This window comes from Nipponia nippon, unplaced genomic scaffold, assembly GCF_047370975.1.
Source record: "Nipponia nippon isolate SJK-2023a ecotype South Korea unplaced genomic scaffold, ASM4737097v1 scaffold_2, whole genome shotgun sequence".
In the NCBI taxonomy this organism is placed as follows: domain Eukaryota; kingdom Metazoa; phylum Chordata; class Aves; order Pelecaniformes; family Threskiornithidae; genus Nipponia; species Nipponia nippon.
Window position 1 is genome coordinate 119647872 of NW_028262336.1, and position 27844 is coordinate 119675715.

Here is a 27844-nt window from a genome sequence, read left to right on the forward strand (position 1 = left end):
TTAAATCCCTCTTACCACCTCCATCTTCAGAAAACCACTCATGACCTAGTTGCTATCTTCACGTTCACAAAGTACAGCCAGGATGTCCTTTGCTCGTAGGCTGATTAAATAGGGCTCTAGGCCTGGGCCCTAAACTTGTCATCAAAACTCCTACTAAAAAAACACCCACTGCTCCCAATGAGAGAAACAAAACATGGACCTGAAGTATACTCTTCACTCTGAAAGTGACTGACAACACCCAGAGGAGGAAAAGCAGTGGGGTACAGCTGCTTTCAGAGGCACACCATCTTCTACTGGAATAAATATTTTTACTCTCTCTCTCTGTGTAATGCAGTTTATATCACAAGTTTTAAATCTCACAAGGTAACTAAGAGCCATTGAATGGTGTTATAAGATGGACTCTTTTCCTTAGGACCTAAGTTGGAATTTAGCCCACCTTTTGAAAATGGCAAAATACAGCAGGAGCAGTGCCACTAAAATATAAGTAGAACTGAGCTGGGCAGTTGCAGAAACACATCTCAAAACAGCAAGATACAGCTGAAAAGCCCAAACGTGCTGAGACTGGGGCCATTTTTTAGATAGTAGCTCACACAATACATAGGCTATTTATCATGGGCTGATGTTTTCTCAACAGTTTTTACAGGTTAAATAGATTTTGAACCAATTCATGTTGCTCTGACAATTTTATGAGAACAAATATTAAAAGAATACAATTATAATGACTGTCCAAAAAGTTGGCTCAGGGTTTAGCATCAGACCATATGTACGGCACTACGGGTTTTCAGATGGCGACATGCAACTGCTCCTAGAACCTTCAGTCACTTATGCTGCTGTAGTTCACAAAACTGATTTTATTTAAATAACCAAGAAGAACTGATACATATTTTATTGAGCACTTTAGAAGACAATGAGAGATTCACTGCAGCAAGTCATATTTTTAAATATGAAAGGGGAATTAGTAAAAAGTTAGGTTCATATCCAACATGAAACATGAACATGTTTCTTTCAGGAACTTCGAGTTTTAAAGACTGAGAACTCTACTTACATCAAACGGTTCAAACACATCCACATCACAAAATCCTAGTATTGCACTATAGCTCCTTGTTCAAAACACACAAAGCACAACGCACGTCTGCGTTACCCGCATCTAAAGGACCATCAGCAACGCATCAGCACACAGACAGAAGCAATCTAGAAAAGGTCAGAGGGGTTGTAGGTTTGCTGGGAGAAGTATTGCAGTAAAATCGAGCAGCGTGGACCACCAGAATCCAACACAAGCCCTGTTTCTTGCTGGTAATGCAACAGACATTAGGACTGCAGCTGTGCTACTGTCCTATGCAGAGGTAGCATAATACTATGGCTTTAAAGACTTTCTTTTAAATAAGGCTTGTCTTAGCTGAAAGCCAAATAATAAATGAAGAGTTCTGGTAATACTAGCCCAAAGTATAGTATGGCAGCACTTTGGGATCCACTTGTTTAACAACAGCTGCCAAATTCAAGTAGGTGCACTCTCTCTTTGAAATCTGCTGCAGCACATAAACAGTTCTGTGCAAAGATGGTAACTCCGATTACTTCTTTTTCCCCCTCATCCTCAGACACATGGAGAATACCAACAGTCAAGAACACAACAGCAGGTGACACAGATGAACCGGAAAATGGAAGGCCTACCTAGCTATAAAAAAGGTCCTACTTTGTCTAAAAAGACAACTTGGAAGAGGTGACGGGCACAACATTTCAGCTACATGGATAATACGGAAAAACAAGTGAGCATATAACATTTGTGAAAGATACATACTGCCACTGTGGTGCTTAAACCCCCACCCACCTCACCTTGTACCTAAAATTCAAGACAAAGGTCATTTTAATGTTCATCGAAGGTAGAGGTCCTGGGCAGGGGGGACGACATTAAAACTGAATGCTACTCTTCCAAAACAGTCCAATAATAAACCAGGACAGTTCTCCAATTTACAAACGCTGCCCCTTCTTTTGTCTGTTCCAATCCATTTCAGCATCTTATCTTTAATTAAAATTAAGTCACAGGGTGTGTGGGGAGAACAACCCTTCATCGTATTTACATCTACCTCACTTTGGCTCTTGGGTGCTTGGCTCTGCTGGGGCACTCAGGTGCTACTGTAACACAAATAAAGTCGTCTCAAGTAGGGTTTGGAAAACAGCACAAGTAATAGTGCATTTGATACTACAAACATCTTGAAACAAACTCCACACATACAAGCATTACAAAGCAACTTCTACCAACCATCACAAAAATGGAACCAACTTCATTGATCTTCAGTCCAAACTCCAAGGCAGATTTGTTAGTCACTTAGACAAAAACAACTGCGAAATAGAAATTAAACTAACATTTAGCTTACATATCATTACATTTTGTAAAATAAGTGTTAAGACATTATTAATTTATGAATACATAGAAAATTGAAAATCGCTAACATTTACAGTACCCCCTTATACTAAGCCTGTTCGGAGTTTCTTTTCTATCAGTGCCAAGTAATTAATCCCAGACATCAATGTTGAGATGGCTAACCAAGACATCTCAGGCTGAACAGAGCAACCTCTGTTTTTCCTGTGAAGACACAGCCAATACCAGTGGCCAGCCACCACCTGGTACAGATTAACCAGACTCGTTAAAAAAAGAACAAACACCACCCCCACCCCACCCCCGGCTTTTCCAGGGCAGAGAGCCCCAAGATGCCTCACTTAAACCCCAGAACTGAGATGGCTGCTCCCAGCAGAGCAACACTTCAGAATGCAACGTGGCCATCTCTTTTTGTTACCTACAGGGTTATGTTTCCCACCCCTGTACGGTATAGCGCTAGCTCTTTCCTGCTGCCAGCTTCAATTGCATTCAGTCATGTCACTTGCTGCTCGTGATGACATTTTTTGTTCTTGTTGTTCCTTGTGTGTTTGTTTTTTTAAATAAATAATGAAAGTCTACAACATGCTTTTTCAGGTACGTGATTGCTGATGATTATACAATAAGTAGTCTGTAAACCAGTTTGGCCTCTGAGGAATTGTCAGGCTATTGAGACAGTTGCATTCAAAGAGCAGCACCTTGCGTTGAGCGCAGCGAAGGCGGAGGAGAAGCCCTGCTGCAGTACAAAGCTCCCGCCTGCTGCAGCAGGGAAGCATCAGCATGATGAATCTATAAGTCTTTGGCGAAGTTTTTTATCTTCTCTCGGACTCGCGCTGCCACTTGCATCACGGTCTGTCAAAACTAAAGAGAAAATAAACCTTTAGAAGTGAAAGGGCCATCAAACCACTCGACATATTCTCGTTTACAAAGGCACTGCCACCACGACAGCGCTGCAAGGCTGGCTGTCCTGCGCTGTGCGGATGCGGCACCCAGCCCTGCAGCCTCTCCTGCCCTTATGGTCCAGAGTCAGCATCTACAACTGCTCTGTTAACACGGTTACTAATTACAACATGCTGATGCCACTAGTGACAGAAGAAAAGACGATGAGCCACGGGCGCAGCTTGTTGACGGGCGGTGAAGTCTGCAGCTGCAGCCAGGCAGAAGGAGAGGGCTGCACCAGCCGGAGCTGGCCATGAAATGGCAGCTTCTTTCTGCAGTGCATTTTAACAGAGCTTCAAGCTTCTGCTCCGGAGGAAAACAAGTCTTTGAAGTGTTTTTGTCAGATGAAAACAGTCTCAAAAATTCTGATTTCAGATAGAAATGAGTGAGATTTTCTATTAGCTTTTTCAGCTCCTTGAGCAGAGACGTCCACCTTGGGCTCTCGAATTCTCCTACCAAAACCCACCCACCTGTCATTTCAAAATGGTCACATTTAAGAGGAAAACTATTCTCTGTCAGAGCTACTCCAAACTGCTGTACTAGAGCTGGCTGCCACAAGTGCTGCTTCTAGTTTGAAAATAACTCTGCTTGCTTGTTCTGAATTCCCCTGTTGTATAAATCGACTTCTCCTCCAAACCTCAGCCTACCAGAACTGCTTGACCAAAGCACAGAGGAACAGTTACCCTCCGGGTGCTGCTCCTTCTTTTTTATTAAGCACAGGGCATAGCTTTCTGAAGAGAAAGCAGATTTAATTTTTTCCTGCCTTTGAAACAGTTCTTTAATTTGCCCTCAGCATTGTGCTCGCCTACTCAGGTCAGCTGCTAAATGTTTTAAAGCATCTTCACTTCCATGAGCGAAGGACTTTGTGAAGAGGCAGTCCACGGAGTCTGAACCACTTCATCCAGGGGATGTAGGCACTGGTGTCCTGCTGCTTCTGTGGGGACAGCTACGACTGCGGCCACGCTCACATCGAATGGGAAGAAAGCTTTTCCATCCCTTTATGCCTCTCCCTGGATATTTGGCTTCTCTTCTCTAATTCTGCACTTGAGGAGGGAACTGGAATCACATTTAAGATATACCACATTTTTTAGCACAGAATCTAAGACTACATCTCATATAACAGTGATTGCTCAGAGCTGATCACGTCTGGGAACTGGTGGGAGTATTCAGAGAACAGCTGCACCAATCCAGATCGACTCAGACCGTTTTGGCAAAAATCCCTTTACAGTCGATCTTCCTTTCTCTTTGTGTAAGAAGGAACAGGAGCATGTTCACTGGCCCCAGTCCCACTTCCCTTCTTTGGTCATTTTCTGTTCCTCTACCAGTGGCATTTCTGAGCATCAGACTTATTTTTACATTCACCTAAGATTTTTGCCAAAGCCTGAATGAAAAGCAGAAGCAGCAGTTAACTACTCTTTTGAGCTAATCTCTGAAAAACAGATGTCCTGAAATCACCAGCTTTCTCACTGGACGTCCTTCAAGTGCAACCTACTGCCGACCAATCTAGTGCTCTTCTACTGTGGAGGTGGTCTTAAGGAGTTCAAGTTCAGACAGCTGAAGCCTCTTACTGCTAGAGCAGAGATGTCAGCAGGGACCACCAACTTAACAGACACTTCAGCGTCTAGCCTGTGCCACTGACTTGCAGCACCACAAACTTCTGGTGCATATGTGAAGTTATAGCAAGGTCTAAGCAGGTTCATTTTCTCGTAGAATATATTAAAATGTTTTCAGTAGGAATACACATCGACATGAAACCTGCTTTGTTTTGCATGAATGAAGTTTTGATTTAATGGATTCCTTATCTCTCTATACCAACAGGTGTGGATGTTGTGTTTTTGTGGTGTTTCTTTCTTTGCTTTTTCTTTTTAGAAAAAGAGCAGGTCACCTTACCTTGTAGCTCTGTCGCATTTTTTTCCAGCTCTTCTGTAGTTGTTTCTTCAGGCTTCTCCAACACAGCTGTCCCTGGCTTCCCATCCACGGTATCTGTCTTAATAGTACCAAGGTTTACCAAAAGTTGCATGACATCAAACTTCTCAGAAACTGCAATGTTCTCCAGCACTTTGAGGCATTTAAATGATTTAAGTTCACTCACGTTTTCATCAAGAAAGAGGAGGTAAAGGCTTAAGTCATCAAAACACTTTGACTTGAGTTTCAGGACATCGAAAGTTGGCAGGATTTCATACACTTTGAGAATACTAGAATTCCACCTCCACGGAACAAACATTGCATACACTACCAGTGGCATCACTAGAAGATAGACTAGCAGGTTAATATAGCTGAGTACCTTGAAGACACCAACAGCAATAAGCTTGCACTGAACCACTTCTGGAACAGTTGTGTCATTCTTTAAGATCCCAGTTTTGATAGTGCAGAGAAACTCATCACTCAAAGAGGAGAGGCTAATGTAGTAGCCCAGGTAGAGGCATGCAACGAAGATAATTACTAGAGTGAGTAAACGGCAGATAATGTATTTAATTATTAGGCATCTGGAATTCTTCTTCGTCTTCAGGTACTGCTCCACAATTGGGTATTTAAAGTGGCTTTCAGATATTTCCCACAAACTGAAAGAGAGAGAAAAAAAAAAACAACAAATCACACAGATCAGATGCTGCAGCACTCACCTGCCTCAAATTTCAAAGAAACCTAGAACTCTAAAATAGATACAAGATTGGATTCACTCTTACTGGGGTAAATCAAGGCTAGTTTTATTGAAGTCAATAGAAAAACAACAGAATAGCACATAAGTGAAGACTACTGACACTCTAATACAGAAAAGCCACTTAAGAGACAAAAGAGCTCAAACACTGGAAAATGGAAAAAAAGTATTGCCCTCGCAGCAAAAAAATATTTTTGTTCTTTTCCAATACAAAACAGGTATAATAAGCACATCCATGAGAAAAAGCAGACTTCCCAAGCATTTGTTCAGTAATAGCACACTGGAAGGCTTTTCATTTCTCAAGACCTAATTCCACATTTTAAAGAACAGACCTAAGTCTCCACTGCATTGCTCGTACCCCCACATGCAAGGAGAAACAGTTACCCTGACCTAGGATGAAGCAGAAACTGGATCTGGTTAGAACAGTGCACCAATTTGATCAGAGAGGGGGCTTTTGCTCGTTTTGGTGGGTTGGTTTTTTTTGGTTTTTTTTGTTTTTTTTTTAATTTAAATAGAAGCTTTGCAGACCTAGATCTGGAAGGAGAGGAGATGACAAGTAACAGACTTTGCTCACAGTGTGAAAGCAACTGTCAAGACCATTGAGAAGTGAGGACTGCAGCCATCCCCGTTTTCTTATGCTGTGGTGGGTAAAACTAATTAACACCTGCATCTAAAGAAATCAGGACATCTCAGGTAATTAGTAATCTGAAGAGCTCATCAGATAGTTTATTTGAAAAAAGAAAGTCATAAGTTCCAGCTCCAAGTGCCCACAGTAATGATTTCAGGTATCTTCTTTTTTTTTAGCCAAATTTAAAAGTCTGTCAAGTCACCATTCAAACCTTTTCAATAAATTTCTAAGAGGGCGCAGGTGTCACATCTGTTAAGAGCTTAAGGAAAAGAGCAAAGAAAGCCAAGCCCCAGCATCTTACCTCTGTGTCAAGTTCTCATTAACAGCTGGAACCAAGTCAGCAGGGTCCCTGGGGTCTCCGCTGTGGATGCTATTAGCAGCTTTGATTGCCCTGTTATAGGCTTTGTCAAGTTCTTCCATAATAAATTTCAGGTCTGAAGAAAGGTGAGGTGCTGCAGTGAAGCGCCAGAACAAACATGGTAGATACAGCAGGATAGCAACGAGCAGAAGGATGTATGGGAAGAACTAAAGGGAGAAAAAATTCAGATTAGGCTCCACCTGTATATAGAGTGTCAGCCAGTCACCATCATTCCCTATAAGTGTATTAAATTCCCTATAAGCCTATTAAATTCCCTATAATTTTATTTAAATGCTTTTAGTAAAACCCACTTTTATGATTATTGGGGATATGCAGGGAAGCAAATTCTCTTTCCAGACAGCTCCAACCTTGCTACTGTTTAGAGCTTGCACAAAAAAAAAAAAAAAAAAGGTAGAATAAAGTTACCATGATCCTGATATCCTGATAACATTTTCATTGCATATTCAGAACTCCACTGCTGGAGCTGAAATTGAGAGAGGCAGCATTAACCTGGGGAACAACAAATCGCAAAGGCAACAAAGCAGCTACCAGAGAGGCTGGCTGGAAGAAGAGGTTAGTGTCACATAACTCTGCCTCCCAAATGTGTCGCTGCTGTTCATAGCAACTAAAATGCTCCAAACACCAGGAAAATCTCTCCTGCTCTCCATTAGCTGGCAGGAGGTTAATGGATAGACCATTTATAGCACTGCATCTGCCCGCAAAGACACATGTCTGTTCTGAGTGCCTGACTTACAGAGACTGTAAAGGATATAACTATGGTTGTAATATTTAAGGGTATTTAAATATTTTTGGACAACTCCTAAATGGAAACCAACACATGGCATCAGAATGGTCTGGTGTTAATGCAGCGCTGAGAAGTCAGTCCTTACACAGTCCCCACTGGTTAGGGAAAGGGCTGAAGCAGGTATAAAATACAACAGCGTGAAGTCTTTCCGTCTTTATTCTAGTCATCAATGAGCAGGAGTTTTTCACCGTGAGATTTCACCTCAATTCCCTCCAGCTGCTGGAAAGAAGGCATTTTCTATCTACTGTGACATTATATTCAAGGTGTACATTCATACATAACATTACCCTTACAGAGACGTGATGTAAGATCTAGTTAGACAAGCAGTTAGTTAACAAAATGTACTGCAAATCTGGCTAATCTCTAATTCATTACATTCAACTTTTGATAGTAAGCACACAACTCAAATCCAGCATCAGTTCCTATGGAATTTTAAATTAGTTGTAAACAAATTTGAAACAGATTTAAGGCATCTTAAACGTTACAGCCACGCACACATGCACATTCATTGAAAAAGCCAATGGAGAATTTTAGAGGAAACTTGGACTGAAGTCATTAATCAGTGCAAGTGGAACAGCTCCGCTTGCATTTGTAGATATTTAACAAGATGAGAATCTGGATCTAATATTAACATGTTAATTTGTGTTTGCATTAATCAAGAGAGATTAAAGTTTTGCATGCACAAAATAAATAATTTGATGTTATTGAACATTTTATCCAGGAAAGCTGCTTCTAATATCACTTACCATTAAAGCAAAATCCTATGTTATTAGTAGTACTGGGAATGCATATGACGTATTAGCACATAAATAAAACTTGACTTCTTAAAGGAACTGTATCAGCAACTGGAGACCGTAATACAAACCATCATCCTGGATGTGCGTGTTCTCTACATAGGAGTCACATCAGAAATTTGTGACACGCAGTAAGACAAAGGCATGAAAAGCACCGAATAGCCACAGAAAACAGAGAATGCTGTATTTAAAGGTCAGCTTTCCCTTGCAACCCTTCTTATAAATTCATACTTTAACCATTTCTGTTTAGTAGCAACATAATTGAACTTGGCCAAAATTGCTACTTCAGTCTCTACTTAAGTTTCAAGAAAGAAAACTTCAGGAAAGGCTCATCTTTAAAACTGCAACAGAAATCCTGCAGGGATGGGCTAACCAGTAACAAGATATTGTTTCAGAAACCTAGTTAACAAAGCAGAGTTCACTGTAATTATACTGTACATCCCACTAGAGGTAGCTCTTCCTCACCAGCAAGGAACGAGCATCAACCCCCGTACTGCTATATCACAGCAGGGCTGCACCTCCTGGTGCAGGCTGTGTGCTGCAAGGTACCTACAACCTCATTGCTCTGCAGATTTTGGCTAGATAACCATTTTTAAAGTGGGCAGAGCAGAGCCTGTCCCCTCTCCACTGAAGGGGACTGACCTCACAGGCCAGAGGGATCCAGGGGATTCCTTCTGATCTCCTGAAATTGCTGGGGACTGCTAATCTACCCAGTACTTCCACTGAATCCATACTATCTTCTGCACCACTAAACCATGCTTACCAAATAGATTGTCTACAGTCACCATCAGGAATTTCTTCCCTCCAGAACTCTTACTTACGCCAGCAGTCAAGACAGCCCTTGGGTATGGGTGCTGCTCTTCTTTCTGAACTGCTAACCACTTTTGGCCGAACTGAGCAAACTCATTCTCTCAAACACAGTTCCTTAGTGGCTGTCATCTCCCAGCTCTCAGCTCTACTCGCTGCACCCTTGACATGATCTTTCCCCTACCCCCAGCAGCCTGTAGAAACTGTGTAGAGCTCTGCCCTCACTGCCTCTTCTCTTCCCTCTTTCGACACAGCAGATAACCCCAGATTATCTGTTTTTTTCCCAGATCTATCCTTTCTAATTGAGAGGTAAAGCTCTGCCGTGTCCAATGTGTTTTTGTAGACATCTTGTCAACTCAAACCCAACAGCTCAAGAATCTGCCTTTCATATTTATCTCTGTGGACAATGCCACTGGGTCTCTCAGGTCAAAGTCCTGGATGCCTTGGTCTACTCAAAGCTTTATGGTTTCATGGCCAGGCTCTTTCAGTCCTCTGAATTCTGTATTATGTAGAAATAGAAATTATCTATCTATGAACACGGCTTAAACTTATCTAAGCACCTCTAAGCTGCTGCAACACCTTTTCCATAGGCCTTAACAAATGCCAGCTTGTACAAGATTTCTGCAAAGCCTGTTTGACTTCACTTACTCTCGTGTCGTACACCTCTTAGCACGCTTCCACTGGTGCCAGGTGGGGAAAGAAACAAGGAAATATCTGATTTAGTAAGGAACGGCCAAAGCTTCTTACATTGGTTTAGACCACTTAGCTTTACTATTCACTTACTTGAAATCTTACAGGCATCAGAGAATTTATGTATTCCCTTTCTGACCCTCAAAACTGGAAACACCACCAGCAGTATCCAATTAATCCTTGAGGCCTACAGGACGTGTGGATCTCTTTACCCTGAGGCCTACAGGACGTGTGGCAAGAGGCAAGATAGTTGACACACTGAAGTCACAGCCCAAAACCTCCATTGTCCCAGTCCCCATCTCTTCCTTTATACCTGGAAAAAGACTCTGTGGGCACGTTCTGCACTTGTGTAGCACATTGCATCAGCCCTGTTGCTCTACCCCAGACCTTCTCCAATCCCACCCATCTCCCCTGCCTCATTACAGACTGTTGTCTTATGAAGACCAGCCTCTGCCATCTTCCCTTGCACCTCCTCCTATCCCCAACTCCTTCACCACTGCCTTTTCACCCAGAAGCATCACACCACTGGGGCAAAGGCACATTTGCCACGTATTTACTGGGCTTTGCCTCGCCAGGCTCTCATCTCTCCCAAAGCTGTAGCTTATGGCAGCATGATAAAACACTATGCAGCTCTTTTCTGAATGGTCTCAAAACCAGAGCAGCAGCGTGACCATTAGTCCAGCTCTTTTTGTTTGGAAACAAAAGCCTGTATTTGTCAGCCCTTCCACAGCACTTGACACACAACTCCATCCTTCTCGGATTCTGGCTTTTTTAAAAATGAAAGATACGCTTGTTCTATTTGTTAACAGTAGGCTTAGATAACTAGCAAATTGTTTTGAATCATTAAAATTTAAGGCCTTGAACCGACAGGCAGAAGTGAAAATGCAAAGTCATCTGGCACGAGTCCTAGGTTTCAGAGCCACAGACTCGGATTGTCCAGCTCATCTGACTACATTTTACAGTCACACGTAATGACTTCCCATTTTAAGAAGAGGACTCTGTGGTATTCATACATAGATGAGTACGTGCCATACGCCTTTCTTTTATGGTTTATGTATTTACTTCCAAGGCACCGAATACACAAGGAGGAAATGCTACTTCAGTCTTGGATAGTTAGTATTTATGTTAAATGGGAAGTGTCACTGGCTTCAAGAACTATACGGCCAAAGATATGCCAGAGAAAGATATTGTCTTAAAGTAAAACTCATTTTTTCCTTTGCTGTCTATTTATCAAGTCCCTTTTCAACGGCAAGTTCATAATGTTGGATCTAAGATGGTATGAGATTGCGTAACTGAAGAAAGGTCCTCCAAAAGCAGATTAGAACAGGTACATTAAAACAGATACAATATTCTATGGTGAAAAATGCTCCTTTCTGAACTTTATTAGTGAAAGTGCATTGAGGGCTACACCACCATGCTTCAACCTGGATGCCCTGAGCCTTCATTTCCACCCAGCTGCAAGGAGAAAAGGACAGACAAAGACCCAACAAGTTTGCCAGTCAAAAACAGAATAGCAGAGCTTCAGCTAGGCTAATCCAAGTTTCTGGAAAGTACTAGGCATAGATACTTTATGATTAGTATTCAGCATGAGACAAAAAATACTAGTAGCGCATGCACCAGGACTCAAACTAGAGTCCCCTATATGTTTTCTGCTAAGTATTGCTGAGCTCCTGAAAGCTAAAGATGATGGAAGCAGGTTCACCTGCCTTGCTTGTCCCTTAGTCTGATGGCATGCTGGGTGGGACAGCCAGCTCCCAAGGAAGCCAAGAGGTCAACTGCCCCTTGTTTTGAACTGCTGCAGCTCATTTCACTTGGCAAACCTTTGAGCACTGCATACATTACAGGCTATACCCTTACTCCTCCTGAAAACCAAGAGCACTTGATACCTGAGCAGGATTAAGTCTGACAACTCAGCACCAGAAAACGCCGAAGCCCATGTTAACCGGTATTGAGGAGGCACTGAAATCCAAGCCTTATCTGAGCAGAAATCTGTGCAGAGAAGGATTCCTTCCTCCGGGCTAAAGACATGTGTGGTCAACATCACTGCTCTTCAACAAGTAACTGAAATGGGAACTGCAGAATTATTGCCTCTCTGTATCTCACAGCTGTACTCCAGGAGTAACACATCCCACAGGACAGTCAAAGACAAAAAGAGGACCAGATCTGACACCGGCTGTTTGGTAGCTTGTGGCACAACACTTCACCAAGCCCTGTAATACAGAAGGCATGATCTTTCTGGACAGCAAGAGCTTAGGAAATAGGATGTCCAGGAGTGTTACGATGCAAAGCCCTGACCCTCCATCTCAGCACAACACATTGTTTTCAGTCTTGCGTTCTACACTTGCAAAAGCAGACACAAATATTATCGTCAAAGCAAATAATTTATGCACATCAAAACACTTACACTTCATAGATAGGTGCTGTTTTCTTACATCACTGACCATGAACAGGTTGAGCAATTTTAAATCAATACTAGCTACTATGAATGGAGAAGAAAAATAACCTGCATGCATGCAGTCTAAACTCTAGAAATTATCTATTTAACACACTGAACTCTTCTGAAGTCATGACCATTTATTCAAGTGCCTGCATTTGCTCCTCTCATGAAGATTACCTGCACAAACTGAATGTATATTTTCCAAAACACTTCTGTATTACCAGAATTTGTGAACATCTACATTCAGATGAATACTCAGAATGGCATGAACCAGCAAATACCCAGAAAATAAGTTAAAAGGGCATTTTAAAAACTTCTTCACAAGCTCAAATGTTTTTTTTCATCCAAAGAAAATATGGCTGCCAAGGGTGGTGTGACCCAAAAGGCATTTTCAAGGACCTAATCTACAGAGAGCTTGCCAAGGTCTGGACAAAGATGGCTGGCAGAAGACGAGAACCACCTTAGCAACATTTAGAAAACAACGGTTTTCTAATTTTACTGCATCTTCAGTCTTATTTCTTCTGGGAAAACATTATTAAAGTGACTGCAAGCATTCAGACTTCTACGATACCTAACAGCACCCAAACACTAACTTTAAGTACATAGCACAAAGCTGTTACGCTGCACAGGTTTGAATTACAGCCTTGAGAAAATTCATTGGCATACAGTGCTCAACAAAGAAGGAAGCACTGAAGTGTTTTCACTCACTTGAGATGAAAATATTTGTCATTAAAAAATAAGGTCACAGTGAAGTGTCTGCTTCTTCAGTTCCAAATTTCTATACGCCATCGTGAAGAGCCTAAGCAAAGGCACCAGCCCCCAAACAGGCTAATGACAGCAACGACATGTTTCCAGAAGCAAAGGTATTAAGCTCCCTCTGGATACAATCCTATTCCTGTTTGAGTCGATGGGAGATATTTCATTGGTTTTCAGGGCAGAAACATGAGCTATAAATCACTCATCATTCTGAAGGTTGCCATGAGGTTGAGATATTATCCTGCCTCCTGACCTGAAAGTGAATCTCAAACCACACATGACCTTTTTTACCCCAGCTGTTACTTACTTTGCTTTGATACACCTTGAAAACTTTAAAAAGTTCTCTGTGCACTACGGATTAAAAACGCTTTGCAGTGCAGTCTCCTCTTCCACTGGACTGCAAGGACTGCCCACTCACAGTGGCCAAAAGCTTGTTTCTATTCCAGTTAAAGATCAAGCTAAGTTTTATCAAAATAAGTTGTCAGGTGGAGCACTCATCTTTAGAGACAAGAAGCAAACTCCCTGCAGAGAGGGAGCAAATACATGACTCTTCCATCCCACATCAACACTGTCTGTCTCTCTTTCCCACTCACCTTTAGGAACCTATATCTCTGTTCTGGCACTTCAGACACAAGAAACCTCTTGAAGGAATTAACCCTGAATGGAAAACGCCAGAAGAAAACAGAGACAACAAAAGAGCAAAGCCTGACTAGACTAAGTCTCATCAATGACAAACCTGAAGATGAGTCTTGTCAGAGGACTCAACCACATAAGCATTTTGTCAGCTTCTTCACTGACTAAAGAGGAGGAAATCTTAGTGTTAAACTAAGAATATATGCAGGCCGTACCATAGTCTCTTCTTTCCATTTATCTGTCTGCAGAATTGAATTGTGCATTTGAGTACACAACTCATTTTGATTTCTGCTAAGGGTTATCCAGTGTGAAAAGTTATTCCAGGACCACTGGAAATTTCAAAAATCCTGTTCTCCAAGGAGAGAGGCCCTGGGGACCCTCTGGGAGTGCCCAGACCACTAGAGAGGCAGGGAACCCAGAAAGCTGCAGTACGCTCCTCCTCTCCACTCCAAAACAAGTTTCCAAATTGATATATTCAAGTGTTGGGAGAGATTTCCCAGAGCAGAAAAGACATCAGGTAAAGGTGGCCAAGCTTCGGGGATTGCCCAAAATTGAAACATACATTTTACTGATCAAAACCCCAAAAATCTCAGTGCAAACTTGTACTCTGAAATAGGAGGAAAATAGGAAGGCTTCAGTTTTTCTGTAATGCAACCTGGTTTTGATAATCCTTCAGAGCAACCAGATGCCTAGAACAAAAGTGGGGCAAGCTGCTGCAAGCTGGCTTCTTCACCAAGAGCTAGATGGTCCTACTTCCATTCTATATCATGATGAGCACTGTCCTAGGATGCAAACCTTTGACAGCACTTCTGACAGAGCACAGGGAGTGTGCCATAAGGAAATCCATCCATTTCAATCAGGAATTGGGGCCTACAATTTCAATCCCCCAAACCTGTAATCTAATGCTGCCTTAAGCATTTCTTACAGAGCCTTATAGCACACCAATATAGCGAGATGCTAAGTGAGTCAGAGTATTAGAAAAAACCTGAGATGCTTTGCGCTGCTGCTCAGAAAGCAGAAAAAAAGCCTCAAGTGTTGTCTTAAGAGAAATTGGGCCTAACGATCCCTGCTGTCCCTCTACGTGCATCGCTGCCCTTGCACTGCGGAGTCAAATCTTCTCTCACCTAAGCTTAGGAAGGCTCCCTTGTCGAATTAACATCACTGTGGTCCCACAAAGGCTCTGCTCTGCCCACTTTAAAAACGGTTATCTAGCCAAAATCTGCAGAGCAATGAGGTTGTACGCCTTTTTTCCTGTAGAAGCGATGGGCTCCCATGGCAAACCACCCAGCAGTGCAGCCAGCAGCTCTTGGCCCTGGGTGCAAACAACAGCCAAACACCTTCAGATGTTCCCGCCATGGTGGGAACCAAAGGTCAGTGTTAATAGCTGGAACACGGCTCCTTCTCTGGAAGCTTGTTAAGCATGGAAGTTGATGAACCACCAGAAGAAGGATATTAATTAATACTGGCCACGAAACAGCATCTGCAGCTCCTAGTGCCTGGCTCAGTGGATGGGTAGGTGACTAAACATGGATTTAGGAGGTCAAGACGAGGCATCCAGCCTCTGCTACAAGCTCTGACACCGCTGTTCAGACATACTTCTTGCAGCCAGTCTGTAGGGTATTTATAAGGAAGCAACACATACCATTGAGCTATCACGGAGGAACTATGGGAAGAAGGGCCCTGCATCAATTCCTGAGACAGCACCAGTCAGCAAATTAACATGGGTTGCATCATAAAAGTATGATTACTTAAGCTATTAGTCATGGCTGGCAAACTAGGAGACTTACAGCTATCAGCAGGTGACTATGGTATAAAATTCAACGTAAAGAAACCGGGTAACAAGAACTCATGCCCTGAAGAGAAAGGGGCAGCAACGTATCCAGGTTGGCAGGTGCAGTTTCCACCCACACAAGCCACCTGCATTGCAAGATGTCCCAGCAGCTTCGATTGGCCTCTGTAGAAGGTCTGGCTGAAGTGAAGTGGAACACTAACTGAGCAAGGAAGAGTTCAGGCTAGAAACCAACAAGTCTGCCTTTCATATTCATGAAATGCAAGACCGTTGGGTCAAGGTTATGAGTGGAGCTAACTGGAGAAGGCAGTAATAAATCCTTACAGTTAGTGATTTAAGTCAGCAAACGAATCAGAGACAGCCCTGAATAGTCTTTCAGAGGAGATACCACTAGCTGACTGGATAATAAAAGCTGAGGTACGGGACATACCAGCAAACCCCAGAAATACAGGTGCTGCAGGTCCCAGACCTGAGCTCCTTCTAACACCAGGTTCTCCTCCGCTCCCAGGTGCCAGGGGGGTTATTTGCTGGGGCAAGTAATAAAAGGGCTGGGGAAGGCAGCACACAACACCCCAAATTTGCAGAGCTCCAACAGCATTTCTTACTTTGGCATCAGCACTGCCCAAGCAGGGCGACACTGCCTCTCGAGTTGAGTCAGCTCCAGGCATTGGCACGGCATTTACTCAGAGTCTGTAACTCCTGCCAAAGCTCAGCTAGCCGCTTTGAGCCAGCTCAAGTATCTTAGTACCTAATGCACTTTTTACCCATAAAATAAGTCTCTTACTGTGCATTCAGTATAGTGATGCTTTACCTGGAGCGGTGAAAGCCAGCTCACGGTTTGCAAGGGAACAGCCTGCGGAAGCTCGGAAGAGCATACTGAAGACAAGGTTAAACCTGTTGGTACCAGTGATGAATTTCATCTCTCCCAAAGTGAGTTCCTCTCCATGCAAAACTGGCCAAGGGTAATACAACACAAATAGGAAATGTTTTTACTATCCTGTTTTCCTAAAGTAAGCTTTTGATACAAGCATTAGGGCAGTTGTTGTGTCTTGTATCCTGATTTTAAAATAGTTCAGCTCCAGGGCAACACAGCAACATTAACATTACTCTTGTGCCAGATAACTGGTGATATTTGTTATTATAGCACGACAGACCCTTTATTTAAAAGCAGAAAATACCTTCTCTAGTACTCTTTGGAAGTAAAGGAAAGAAAACATTCTCTCTAAAAACAGAGAGTTAAGAAAGCCAAGGACTACAGCAGAGAAGAAGAGCAAGAAAAGTGAGGTAAAGGCAGGCCTCTATGTGGGGACAATTTTTCCAGGAGAAAGAGATCTGTACGTACTTTATGCAGCCATAGGGGAATGTTTTCTAAGTTGTTCTGGGATGGTTGCTTCTGCTGCACAGCTGCCCAGCAGTAGGAGTCCACGTACGCAGCTTGTCGCCAGGAGAAGGAGCTGGGTGCAAAACAGCTTATCTGAGCACCTGGGAAAACAAAGCAAAAGTTATCATGTCCTCGGAAGATTAAAAAAAAAAATAAATCAAGTTTAGGAAGAAAAGCTCACACTCGGGATTTCGCGGTATCCAAAGCTATTAGGATAAGTGATCGAACGAAACACAGCAGCTCTGCAGGGAGGTGAGTCACTGAATTCCCACTGCACTCAAAGGGTTAAACTCCCACAGGGACTCTCTGGTGTCTCTTAAGGGTTGAGACGGTATATTAGAAGCACCTGTCTTTTAGGCCTATTTTCTTAAGTTTTGGGGGGAACATGACCTCCAAGACCCATCTCTCTCACTTGAGCTTGACTCAGGTTGGCCAAAGGGGAACCAGCAGATACAAAGTGTGGTCAGCTAAGGCTGGTTTCCCGAGGAAACAGCTACCATCACGTACCATCATGCCGCTGTGTCTCCCAAATGCACAACCTACCGCTTACACGTTTATTGAAACAAGACCTCAAGCACCATTCCCGCAGCCCAGCAGTCCTTGCAGTGATGCAAGGGCCAGTTTGGCCCAGGGTGCTGCCACTTCTTCTGCCTCTGAGACTGCGCCTGAGTTTTGCGGGGTTCAAGTTACACATGTGAAAACAAGGATTTCCTCATGTAACTTCTGGCAGAGCAATCGTGGCCTCCAGACACCTCCAAAGGGTGCTGGAGCCCTCCTCACCAGCACAGTGACATGCTGTGCCCAGGATCAGGCGTACCACCATCATCTCCAGTCACTCCCAGCACCTCTCCAGCTGCTCGGAAGCTTCAAATTAAGATCAGGGCACTAATTGACAGCAAGAGCAACTATTTAGCCAGCCTCAGCCCTAGGGTCAAATTCTGCTCTGACCAGCTACAGGCACCAGTAGAGTCTTACTGCAGCATACCTCCAGGTAAGTAAGGAAGAGTGGTTATTAGATGTGGAGTATCCATGGCTCCTTGGATGACAGCTAGTAAACCAGGATGAGGGGTTTTGATTTTTCTTTCTGAAGCTTTCGTAGTAAAAGCAAAAAACCCACACGTTCCCAGCAGGCTTTCCTAAATGTTGAAACAGGATAGCTGTTTCACCAAACAATTACACAAAGTGGAGATGCCTCAACCTCCAATGCTTTCTCCAACACAACACCAATATCAAAAGAGCAGAGGAGGAAATACTGTTACTTTTTTTTTCTTAATATATACAGATATATTAATATATTCATCAAAATTAGCGCTCATGGCATCGTTGTGTGCTTTATAGGGAAAAAGTATTTTCTATAAGACTGTATCATTTGTGCCTTTTTGCTCGTTTAGCTTTTCTTATTCTAAGAATATCTTTTGTAACAGGAGCTGACTGCAGTTGCCTTGTAACTTGTATAGCCTTTTTACAACGTAGCATAGTCAAGGAGCATTATGAATAAAAGCCTTTCCTTACCAGCCACTATTATAATTATTTCTAAGACTGTAGTATCATAAGGACATGGTTTGACCTGTCACAAGCCTCCCTTATGGAAAACAAATTACTGTTTATCAGACCAGAGCTCATGTGATTCAGCAAAGTTGGCACCAGACAAACACTTGCACTCTCCCAGAGCTTCAGGGGTTTCTGCTTTCCAGAGAATTTCCATTAGCTGCAGAAGCTCAAGAAATAATATACTACAGAAAAAAAAAAAAAAAAGGAAAAAAAAAGAAAAAAGAGCAGGCAGTTGGAGTGTCTGTTCTCCACTGGATAGGGACCATTTATACTCCCCTCTCATCACTTAACGAACCTCCTGCTGCTGTGAAGCAGCAAACAAGTGACCCTTTCAAAGGGCGAGCAATAGGAGGGTTCAGAAAGATGCTTTGTCCTATTCATGTCTGTGTATCTGCAACAAGAAACACATTCCATGTGCTCATTCTCGTTAACGGGCGGGAAACCACTGAAAGTGATGGAGTGTTTAAGTCGGTGAGGAAAAGGCAGCCAGCCTCCTTCTCCAAAATTAGTGAGGAAAAAGGCAGCCAGCCTCCTTCTCCAAAGAGTTATGTGCACAACTTCATACCAGAATAGCTACAGCAATGCCCGTGGTGCAGCACAGCAGTGAACCTGATCGCCGGGGTTTCAGCAGGGACGTTGGAAACCTTTGGCAACTTGACTTGGGAGCCAAGCAGATAGAGCTTGATATCAAGCAGAAGATGGGGACACCAGTTATTGCACTGGTTTTTAATTAACTTATTGCAGTCTTGGCTGTAAACACTTGTTAATGTAAATTACAACTTTGCACTAACCATGGTAATGTTAAGGCTTAAACGGACAGGTTGCTTTTGTGCACAATCTACACAGATTATTAAATGTATCTGAAAATGGTCACAATTTTCCATCTTTTTTTTCCTTCCTTCTCCCCTCCAAAGGACTAACAGCAATAAATCTATACAGATAATTTACTTTATGTTGGGCTATTCTGGAAGAAGTGAAAAAGAAAATCTGTAGTTTTTATTAAAGGAAAAATTAGGCAAAGGGCCAAATGCCTTCCACAGACGCACTGTGCACACATGCACATGCAGGTCTAGTTTATGAAAGGCTAACAGTCCTCTGCTATCAAAGGAACAGCCTCCTGGCTTGGTGACTTGAAGCCATTCCCCATCCTTTGCTCCCACAAGTAATAGAAGGGGAAAAATAAAAGCAGCAGCCAAGCCCATAACAACAACAGGGAGATAAAATCCACAGTGAGAAGGATGAGGAATAATAAATGACTGCATTCATTAAGCAGTTGCCACAACAGTCTTTGGCCAAGTTATCATTACACTTGGCAACACACTTTTTTTTTTTTTTTTTAATCATTCCCTGGTACTAAATCAACTTTGGAGAAGGAATGATAGGGATTTGACTTACACTTTTGGAAACAAGTGAGGATAAAAAAATGCCACTTACTATGGCTGCCCTAAAGAGAGCCCACCCAAAAGAGCTGCAGAAACTTAAGGCAGCAATAGATGTGCAGCCATGTACAATGCACACTAAGATTATCAGACGGAGTTGGTCACCGACCACAGGAATTACTTGCAGGCATGCAACTGAGCGCAGAGCACAAGCCTGAGTTACCGCAGCCAGCAAGCAGCAAGGCCGAGCTGTTGCCTCACCCAGCTGCGGCACATCTTCACGTGCGCTCTGCCAACAAGCCCCCAGCTATCTCCCCCGTGTCTGTACCAGGAGCATCCTTTTCTTCTGCAACCAGCTCCTCTGCAGCTCCTATACAGCACTGTAAAAACTGGCATGGGGCTGCCTACAGGTGGAGACCCTGTGCCCTGGTAACACCTTTTCATCCACTTTGCCTAAGTCTTGCAAGCTCATTTGGGAAAGAATCTGTCATCAGGTGGCTAAAACAAGATGCCCCAATCCTAGCTGGGACTTCTCAGAGTTGAGATGCAAGCAGTGGGCCTATTCCAGCTCCTTTTGCCCAAACGGAGGTGGAAATGTTGGTATCGATGCTAAATGAGCAGGATACAAGTCACTTCTGTGATTCCCACCCTAATGCCCCGGTAGATGCTTTTCGAAAAAGAAACCTACTTACAGAAAGAAACTCCCAGAATCCCAAGGAAAATCCCAGATCTGAAGGAGAGAGTCCCTGTGCAGTATCCAGCTGCTTTGCTGGGGTGCCAGGCGGGACGTGCAGAGGGCTCAGCATCCTCTGGCTGCATGCCTTACCAGAGAGAGCATAAACCCAGCAAGCTGGACTGGTTTCCCCCCCCATGGCTCAACACCCCCTCTTCTGACTTAAACATCTAATTAAGAAACTACAACTAACAGAGAGTGCTTCCAAGAATCAATGTTAATCATATGCTCAACTATTTTTCCTGAACCAGGATCAGGTGGTTGTAGTTGACAGGATTAAACCTTCAGTAAGTAATTATTTGGTTTCTAATACACTGCAATCACTGGAAAAAGATTTGCCTAAGCTTGGATGAAAACCTAGCCATTAATTACTACTATAATTTTCCACAAGGCAAGATGAACTAGCCACAAGACCCAAACACCTGATTTTATCTAGCAAGAATTACCCACATTAGCAGCCACTAAAGAAAAACCCACAAACAAGAAAATCAAGGCACACATACACAATGTACAGACTGCCAGGCACCATCCAATGCACATCCTCCACCCCAACATTAAAAAATATTTTAAAATATGAAAAAAGATGTCCCAATGCATGCCAAAGAAGAAACAACTGTATGTGTGGGTGTACACACATGTATTAAGAGGGGGCCAGAAGGAATGATTTTATTAGATTTATAGATGCTTCTCACGGACGAAAGTGGCAGGTTGGGTGAAACAGAATAAACACTACGTTTAAGAAGGAAGTATGGAGAGACACAAATGGGTGCACTCGAGAAAAGAACCTGTTTCCTGAGGTTTACTTTGGCAACGGAGTATTAGCAGAACGTAAAGCTCAGGTGATGCAATGTTTAAGTGGAGTGGGTCAGAGGAGCCAGCAAGTATCTTTCCCTCTCCACAGGGCTGCCAGTAATCCCTCAGAGAAGTCTCAAAATCACGCAGTGGGAAAAGAGCTGGGTGTTTATCAAGCATTGCCTTCAGAGCAGTAGGCTTTTTGATTCATGGGAAAAAACTTATGAATGAAATTCCCACCAGTGAGATTTAAGGAAAACAAAAAAAAAGTTTCCTTTTACCTGAAGGAGAAACACCTCGAAACAGTGGCAATGACCATCTGGCTCCACTGCCAACATTGGTGGTAGCCCAAATATAAGGCAATACCAGAGGGCCACGATGGTTTTTAAATTACTTCTGGCACCAAAAGCAGCTTACCATCATTTCCGTAGGAAATGTAAACCTGGCTCTGCAGAAGTTAAACAGAAAAAAATCTCCTCACCAACAGTTGAAGATGTTCACCCAAAGACAATTTAGACTTGAAAGTAAATGTTTCTACAAGTTTGTCCTGGCTCCCCAGGCGGGCCTGTTCCTGATGCTGGTAACTTCTGCTATTTAGTGAGCACTCCTTATATGCCAAAGGGCAGCACAGCGTATGCCGCTGGGCTCTGGGCTCTGCACCTCTACCGAAAGATGCTTTGAAGGTCACAGGCTGTCTGGCTGCTCCAGACTGATGCCACCGCACACTTCTTAACTCAGTCCTGTCATTAATGCCCCGGGTTTCAGAGCACCCTGCTGAACTAAATGCAAGATGGGCAAACGGCAACTATTAGCATACTGCCTGCTTCAGCAGCACTTGGAGATGTTTTTCAAGCTCTCAGCCAGCAGCTGCCATAGTAATAGTCTTTGGCCTAGTTACACCCAACTTAACTTTAGCCCCCAGTCCTTACGGAAGTCACAAGATAGGATTATGTCCCAAAAGCCTCCCCAGCAACTTGTGAGCAAGGGAGGGCCAGCAACAGGGTAGCAGGAGAGGAAAGGAGCCTAATCCAAGAGATAAAACTATTTCTTGGTATATTTGTTACGATTTAGTCTCACAATTGCTTTTCTTTCCCTTTCTATACATTTGATTCTCATGACCAAGAAACATGATTAACCTGCATAGAGAGATAGGAGCCCAGCTGGACGTACATCAGGGATGCTGCAGGTGGGTACTGCTGCCCCAGTGGCACCCACAGAAAATTCTGGGATGCGGCACCCAGAGCTCCCCACTAACACCCTTCACCCTGTGTTTTCTGCTGGCCAAAGCACCTCAAATCCCACAGGCAACTTGAGGGGGGGTGGGAAATAAAACAAACAAGCTGGGGAAAAAGCCCTCCCAGAAATCAGGTGGAAATTGAGCAGGGCAAGCAAGCATTGTCACCACTGGGAAAGCCCAAAGTGGTCAATGGGGACAATAACCCCGTGGTGTGTAGAGCACAGGGCAAGACTCCACTTCCCCCTCTTTGTGCACCCTCCAGCAAGGAGGTAAGATGCATCAGAGAGCATCAGAGGGAAATAAGACTTTTTTAGTGCAGCAAATCTTCATTTTGACAGATTCAAGCAGATGCTCTGGGTTGGTCCATGGCCAGGCTCTTCCTAACCCACCATCCTGCCACAACTGACAAGCCCATAGCACTACCCAGATCTTCACGCTGATTATACCCAAGCTTCTTAGGTGTCATTACTTAACACATGATGGTTTCTGGGTCCTGGGAAGGTTTCCAAGGTGATTTGTAATATCAGAAAATAAACAGAGATGCTAAAACATGAGGATTCATTCATTCATCTTTATCAGGGAGTGTAGTGATAGGGCAAAGGGTAATGGTTTTAAACTGAAAGAGGTTAGATTTAGATTAGATATTAGGAAGAATGGGGTGGTGAGACACTGGAACAGGTTTCCCAGGGAAGCTGTGGATGCCCCATCCCTGGAAGTGTTCAAGGCCAGGCTGGATGGGGCTTTGAGCAGCCTGGTCTAGTGGAAGGTGTCCCTGCCCATGGCAGGGGGGTTGGAATCAGATGATCTTTAAAGGTCCCTTCGAACCCAAACCATTCCGTCATTCTATGATTCTACACTAGCAATGTCTGAGCCATACACAGCCAACGCCCAAACTGAACCTGTAGTAAGGACTATTGGTGGCCACCACAAGATTCCCTTCTCTCCTCTCCAGCTCTCTCCCTCCCTCCTCGTCTCCCTTCCCAGCCATCACCTCCCACGCGAAGCCGCAGTGAAGGCAGCCGGCACGCGCTGCCCGCTGCACAGCGGTGCCCGAAAGCCTGCAGTATAGAGAAGGTCAAACGACATCATTTGGTGACAAGCAGCTGCTGGGCTTAAGCACGTATGAGCAATTCCCAATTCCCTTCCTACCGGAAAAGATGCCAGTATTTGATGTCGACTGGACAGCTCTCACATCTGCTTTTCTTTCAGCTGCAACCCAAGGCAGCCGCTGATATTTTTCCCAGAACTAACTTGGAAACAAGCCTCTGCCAAAATTAAGCAGCTTGTTTCGATTTCGCCTCTGCTCAACTGTCTGTACCTGCTTAGGGCTGCAGTATCCTGCAATATGCAGTGCCTTGGTCATACATATCTATGTTTTCAGCTAAGTTGTTTACAATAAGAAAGCATATCATAATATATACACAGAGTTTAAAAACTGGAATCTCAATCTTGGCTCAAAGCTACTCATTAAAAACATGGTCATGGAAAAACGACACAGATGAATTTCTACTGGTTCTGTGGCTTATACATTGCTGAGGATGCCCCTATCTTTTTTTTTTTTTCCCTTTTCTAAGAGGGATGGGTGATTTAGCCATATTTATATGGTTTCTGTTACTGTACTACCTGACCACCTGTAGTATATTTACCCTAAGAACTGCTAAATAATATCAGGAAATAATATGAGGCCGTAACATAAGTAATATAAGCATACACAACACTGTTCAAATCCTCATAATCCTATTGTTATTCCCATTTTCAACTTCCCAGTATAAAATTATGAAAATTATAGAAAAGTACAGAAAACAAGGCCTATCTGTAAAGAGGTAACAGGTGCAGGATTTCAAGCAGCAAAGCTTCCCGGGGCTGGCAGGGAACAGCTCAATCACAGCTAAGCACTACCAGAACCAGTCTGAAATCATCACAAACCTGCAGCTGACCATGGGTTTCTAAAATATAACCAAGAATAAACTTAGATTATTTCTCCTCCTGCCCCTGAAGGATGCTGAAGTGCGGTGCAGGCATTAACCCCGGGAGTTTCAGCAGTGCTCGCTGGCTGAGCGCGGCAGCTGGGTTTTCCTTGCCTCCGGCAGAGAAATCCTCTGCGATACCCAACTGGAATCTCATTTATTTCCTGAAACTTCTATCAAAACTAAAAGTTAATCGGCGGCTTCAGAAACCCTCCGCGGCCTTTGTAAACATCTTCATCGTTTTGCACAATTAACAGCAGCCGCATGTAGGAGGCAAACTGCAGTTAGCTGACACCGCACTGCAATGAAACAGCAAAGCAGAGCGGGGAGGGAAGGTGACGGCTCGAGGTGCCACGAGAAGTTTAGGTGGGAAGAATGCAATTATCCCAACAGAAATAGGATCTCAGCATTCATTTTTGGAAACGGTGTTCAATTTTTTTACCCGGAGGCAAAGATATTTCCATGCTGTGACTCACGTACTGCTTTCACAACCACTTCTGATTCTGAGTTGCTCTTCTTCAGACCCAAAATGGACCCTACCATTTTCTCTCGGTTTAGCACTCCTGAGCTGTTTCAGAGCACAATTATAACAGGAAGCGTTTGAAACCAATACTTGCTTTCTATTTTATCGCTGGCTGAACACTAGTGCTCACAGAACCGGGCATATCCAGCCCCCAAGACCCTCTCTATCCCCCAAAAAGCCTTAATGGAAACAGCTTTGGGATCTCCCATAAGCAGCCAGCCTGCTAAGCTGCAAGGACGGTGCGGGAAATAGGTGACAGCCGTAACAGCAGCACAGCTGATATACTATCACTTTCTGTATGGAAACCACGTGGTGCCGTTTCATTCACGCCAGGGGCCTAGCGTATTTCTCATACTTATTTTCATATTTATTTTTCAAATAGAAGAGCTCTGTTTTAAACGCCATGTTTTCTTCTAACAGGTTCTTAGGATTATAAGCAAAATAAAGCCCATGCAAGATGTAGCAACATTTTGATTCTTGCTTTATGAATCTACTGCAGTCACAGATTCAACTTGAATTAGTTTAATACTGAAATGTGTTACATACAGCATGTGCTGAGGCCCAAATGTTTGATTAGCAAAGATGAGAACTTAACTCAGCCAAAAGGAAGGCACACTTTACCAAATTCTGCAATTCAGCTGCGTGATAGAGCTCTACCTAAGGAAGGAAAATGAAAGAAATACTTCTGCAGAGTTCATAAAAGAGACCTTGATACACAGGCAGTTTCAAACTGGATCCAGAGCTTTTAGAGGAGAAGCAGAAGGAAGAACTAAGGGGCCCATATATGAGCTAGTATATGGAAATGCAAGCCCTCCTTTTCTTTGCTTTAAGAGGAAGAAATGTGCACATATCAGTAGCAGATCTAAAACTAAAAGCGGCAGGTTAGATTACAGACATACTGCTGTATCTGTCCAGTCTCTGGTTGACCACAGCTGCCACAGGGCTCGGATCTGGTCTCGGCATTCCCAGCCTGGTTGTCCTTGACCCCTCTGAGCGGTTATTGCAGGCCACAGTACTTTGGGGCAAACCCACATCTATCGCAATAGGTGTGTAGCTAGATGTAAATACAGCAGTCTGGGGCATCTTATCTCTTAAGCAGTCTGGTACCTGATTAATGCTATTCATGATGTTTTTGCACAGATTCACCACTAATTCACAGTCCCATGCCAGCTTCCACTCTCTTGACATTCACTTGACTCAAACCTACAGATGATGTATCTCAGGTATACAACACTGAATGCCAATAAACAGGTACATGCAGTAAATCAGACTATTTCTGAAAGGGTGGATTCACCCCTGTCTCAAAATGGTCAGTACTGCTTATTCACCTGTAAAATCTTCATTCATATAGTGCTACTTAAATGCAGAGCAATTCTTACAAGCAAACAGATTTTATAAGTGAGCCCCCAAGTTACAAGTCCGTGTCATTTGGATTTAAAAGTCTCCTCATCATTTCAGACTCTGAAAAGGGCTGGCTGCCAGGCTGCCGCACAGGCACTTCTGTAACTTGAGAATGGGAAAAAAAAAAGATAGCAAAATAATTAGGAAACTTGGCCCTTCTCTTGTAAAGCATAGCTTCATCTACCGAGTCACAGCAGAAGCTGAACTGGAACAGTCGCAGAAGCGCAGGCGAGCAGGGGACAGCTTTGGGGAGCCTCACACCCCAGGAGCAGGTGACCAGCCTCGAAGTACAACCGAGCCACCCGCAGTCCAAGCGCAGAGGTCTGAGACCCCTTTTCCTTGGCACCTACCCCTGACAGCTGCTGAATGACAGCGAGATCTTATTGCAAAATACTCCAAGCGCCAGGAACCGCAGCAGCCGGGCGGTTTTCAAGGCACAGCTCAGGCTCAAGGCTGAGCAGCACTGGGAAACAAAGAGCGGCGTGGCTCCATCGCTCTCCAAATCATACCCACGGGAGAAGGTGCAGCAGCTGAGCTGACAGGGCTCTCGCTCAGGAGGTGTTAGAGGATGACAGGGGTCAGGGAATGCCCCGAGGAGGAGGAGGGCATGGGGAAGAGCGGGGAAGGCCAGCCGGGATGCCCAGCGTACCTGGGCAAGGCCGGGGGGAGGCACCGCCCGCCGCCAGGGATGCTCTCCGGGAGAGCTGCCCCCCCTCCTGCGCGCTGCCCACGGCCCGAAGGCGCCTCGTCCCCTGCCCCCGAGCGGAACCCCCCCACCCCACGGCAGCTGCCAGCCGAGCCCCCGCGGAGCGCTGCCCCCCGCCCCGGAGCTCCGCGCCGCTCCGCCGCCCCCCGCCCCGCCGAGCCTTTTGTCCGCCGGGGGGGGGGGGGGGGGGGGCGCTGCCGGGGAGGCCGGTTACCGATGGAGACCTCCTGGGCGAAGGCGAGGGAGATGAGGAGCAGCGGCAGCCCCACGGCGATGCAGGTGACGATCTTGTCCAGCGCCAGCTCCAGCCGCAGCCCCTTGTAGCGCGTCTCCGGCGGCTCCTTCAGCAAGAAGTCGGAGAAGACGTACTCGGTGGCGATGTGCGCGATGGCCATGGCGAGCGCGGCACGGCCCGGCACGCTGGGCTGGGCTCGGCTCGGCTCGGCTCGGCTCGGCTCCGCCCGGCTAGGCTGGGCTTGGCTCGGCTGGGCTGGGCTCGGCTCGGCTCCGC

At 44.3% G+C, this 27844-nt stretch overlaps 1 protein-coding gene across 3 annotated transcripts; it reads right to left on the reverse strand.

The window, feature by feature from the left end:
* Positions 1 to 836: 836 nt before the first annotated feature.
* PANX1 (pannexin 1) lies at positions 837 to 27782 on the reverse strand. Of its 3 annotated transcripts, none has more exons than XR_015704728.1 (6): positions 27548 to 27778; positions 17006 to 17145; positions 6896 to 7119; positions 5201 to 5871; positions 2797 to 3232; positions 837 to 2337 (listed from the first exon to the last, which is right to left on the reverse strand). XR_015704728.1 is itself a non-coding variant. In XM_087757548.1 (6 exons), the coding sequence occupies exons 1-6, from the start codon at positions 27726 to 27728 to the stop codon at positions 3147 to 3149; spliced, it is 1197 nt and encodes a 398-aa protein (XP_087613674.1). In that variant the 5' UTR covers positions 27729 to 27778; the 3' UTR covers positions 837 to 3146. The 3 variants fall into 3 exon arrangements, 2 of the variants coding, with proteins under 2 accessions (XP_087613674.1, XP_087613675.1); XM_087757548.1 differs by having other exon boundaries at positions 837 to 3232; positions 5201 to 5297; positions 5403 to 5871; XM_087757549.1 differs by having other exon boundaries at positions 837 to 3232; positions 27548 to 27782.
* Between the last annotated feature and the right edge of the window lie 62 nt (positions 27783 to 27844).

Bases quoted from the DNA above. Each gene is read 5' to 3' on its own strand.
- PANX1 (XM_087757549.1), bottom strand. From the start codon at position 27,728: ATGGCCATCGCGCACATCGCCACCGAGTACGTCTTCTCCGACTTCTTG. The intron at 7,120-17,005 runs GTACGTACAGAT...TTCTCCCTTTAG, and splicing joins TTCCCCTATGGCTGCATAAA to TTCTTCCCATACATCCTTCT. The intron at 3,233-5,200 runs GTAAGGTGACCT...TTTTCTCTTTAG, and splicing joins AAATGCGACAGAGCTACAAG to TTTTGACAGACCGTGATGCA.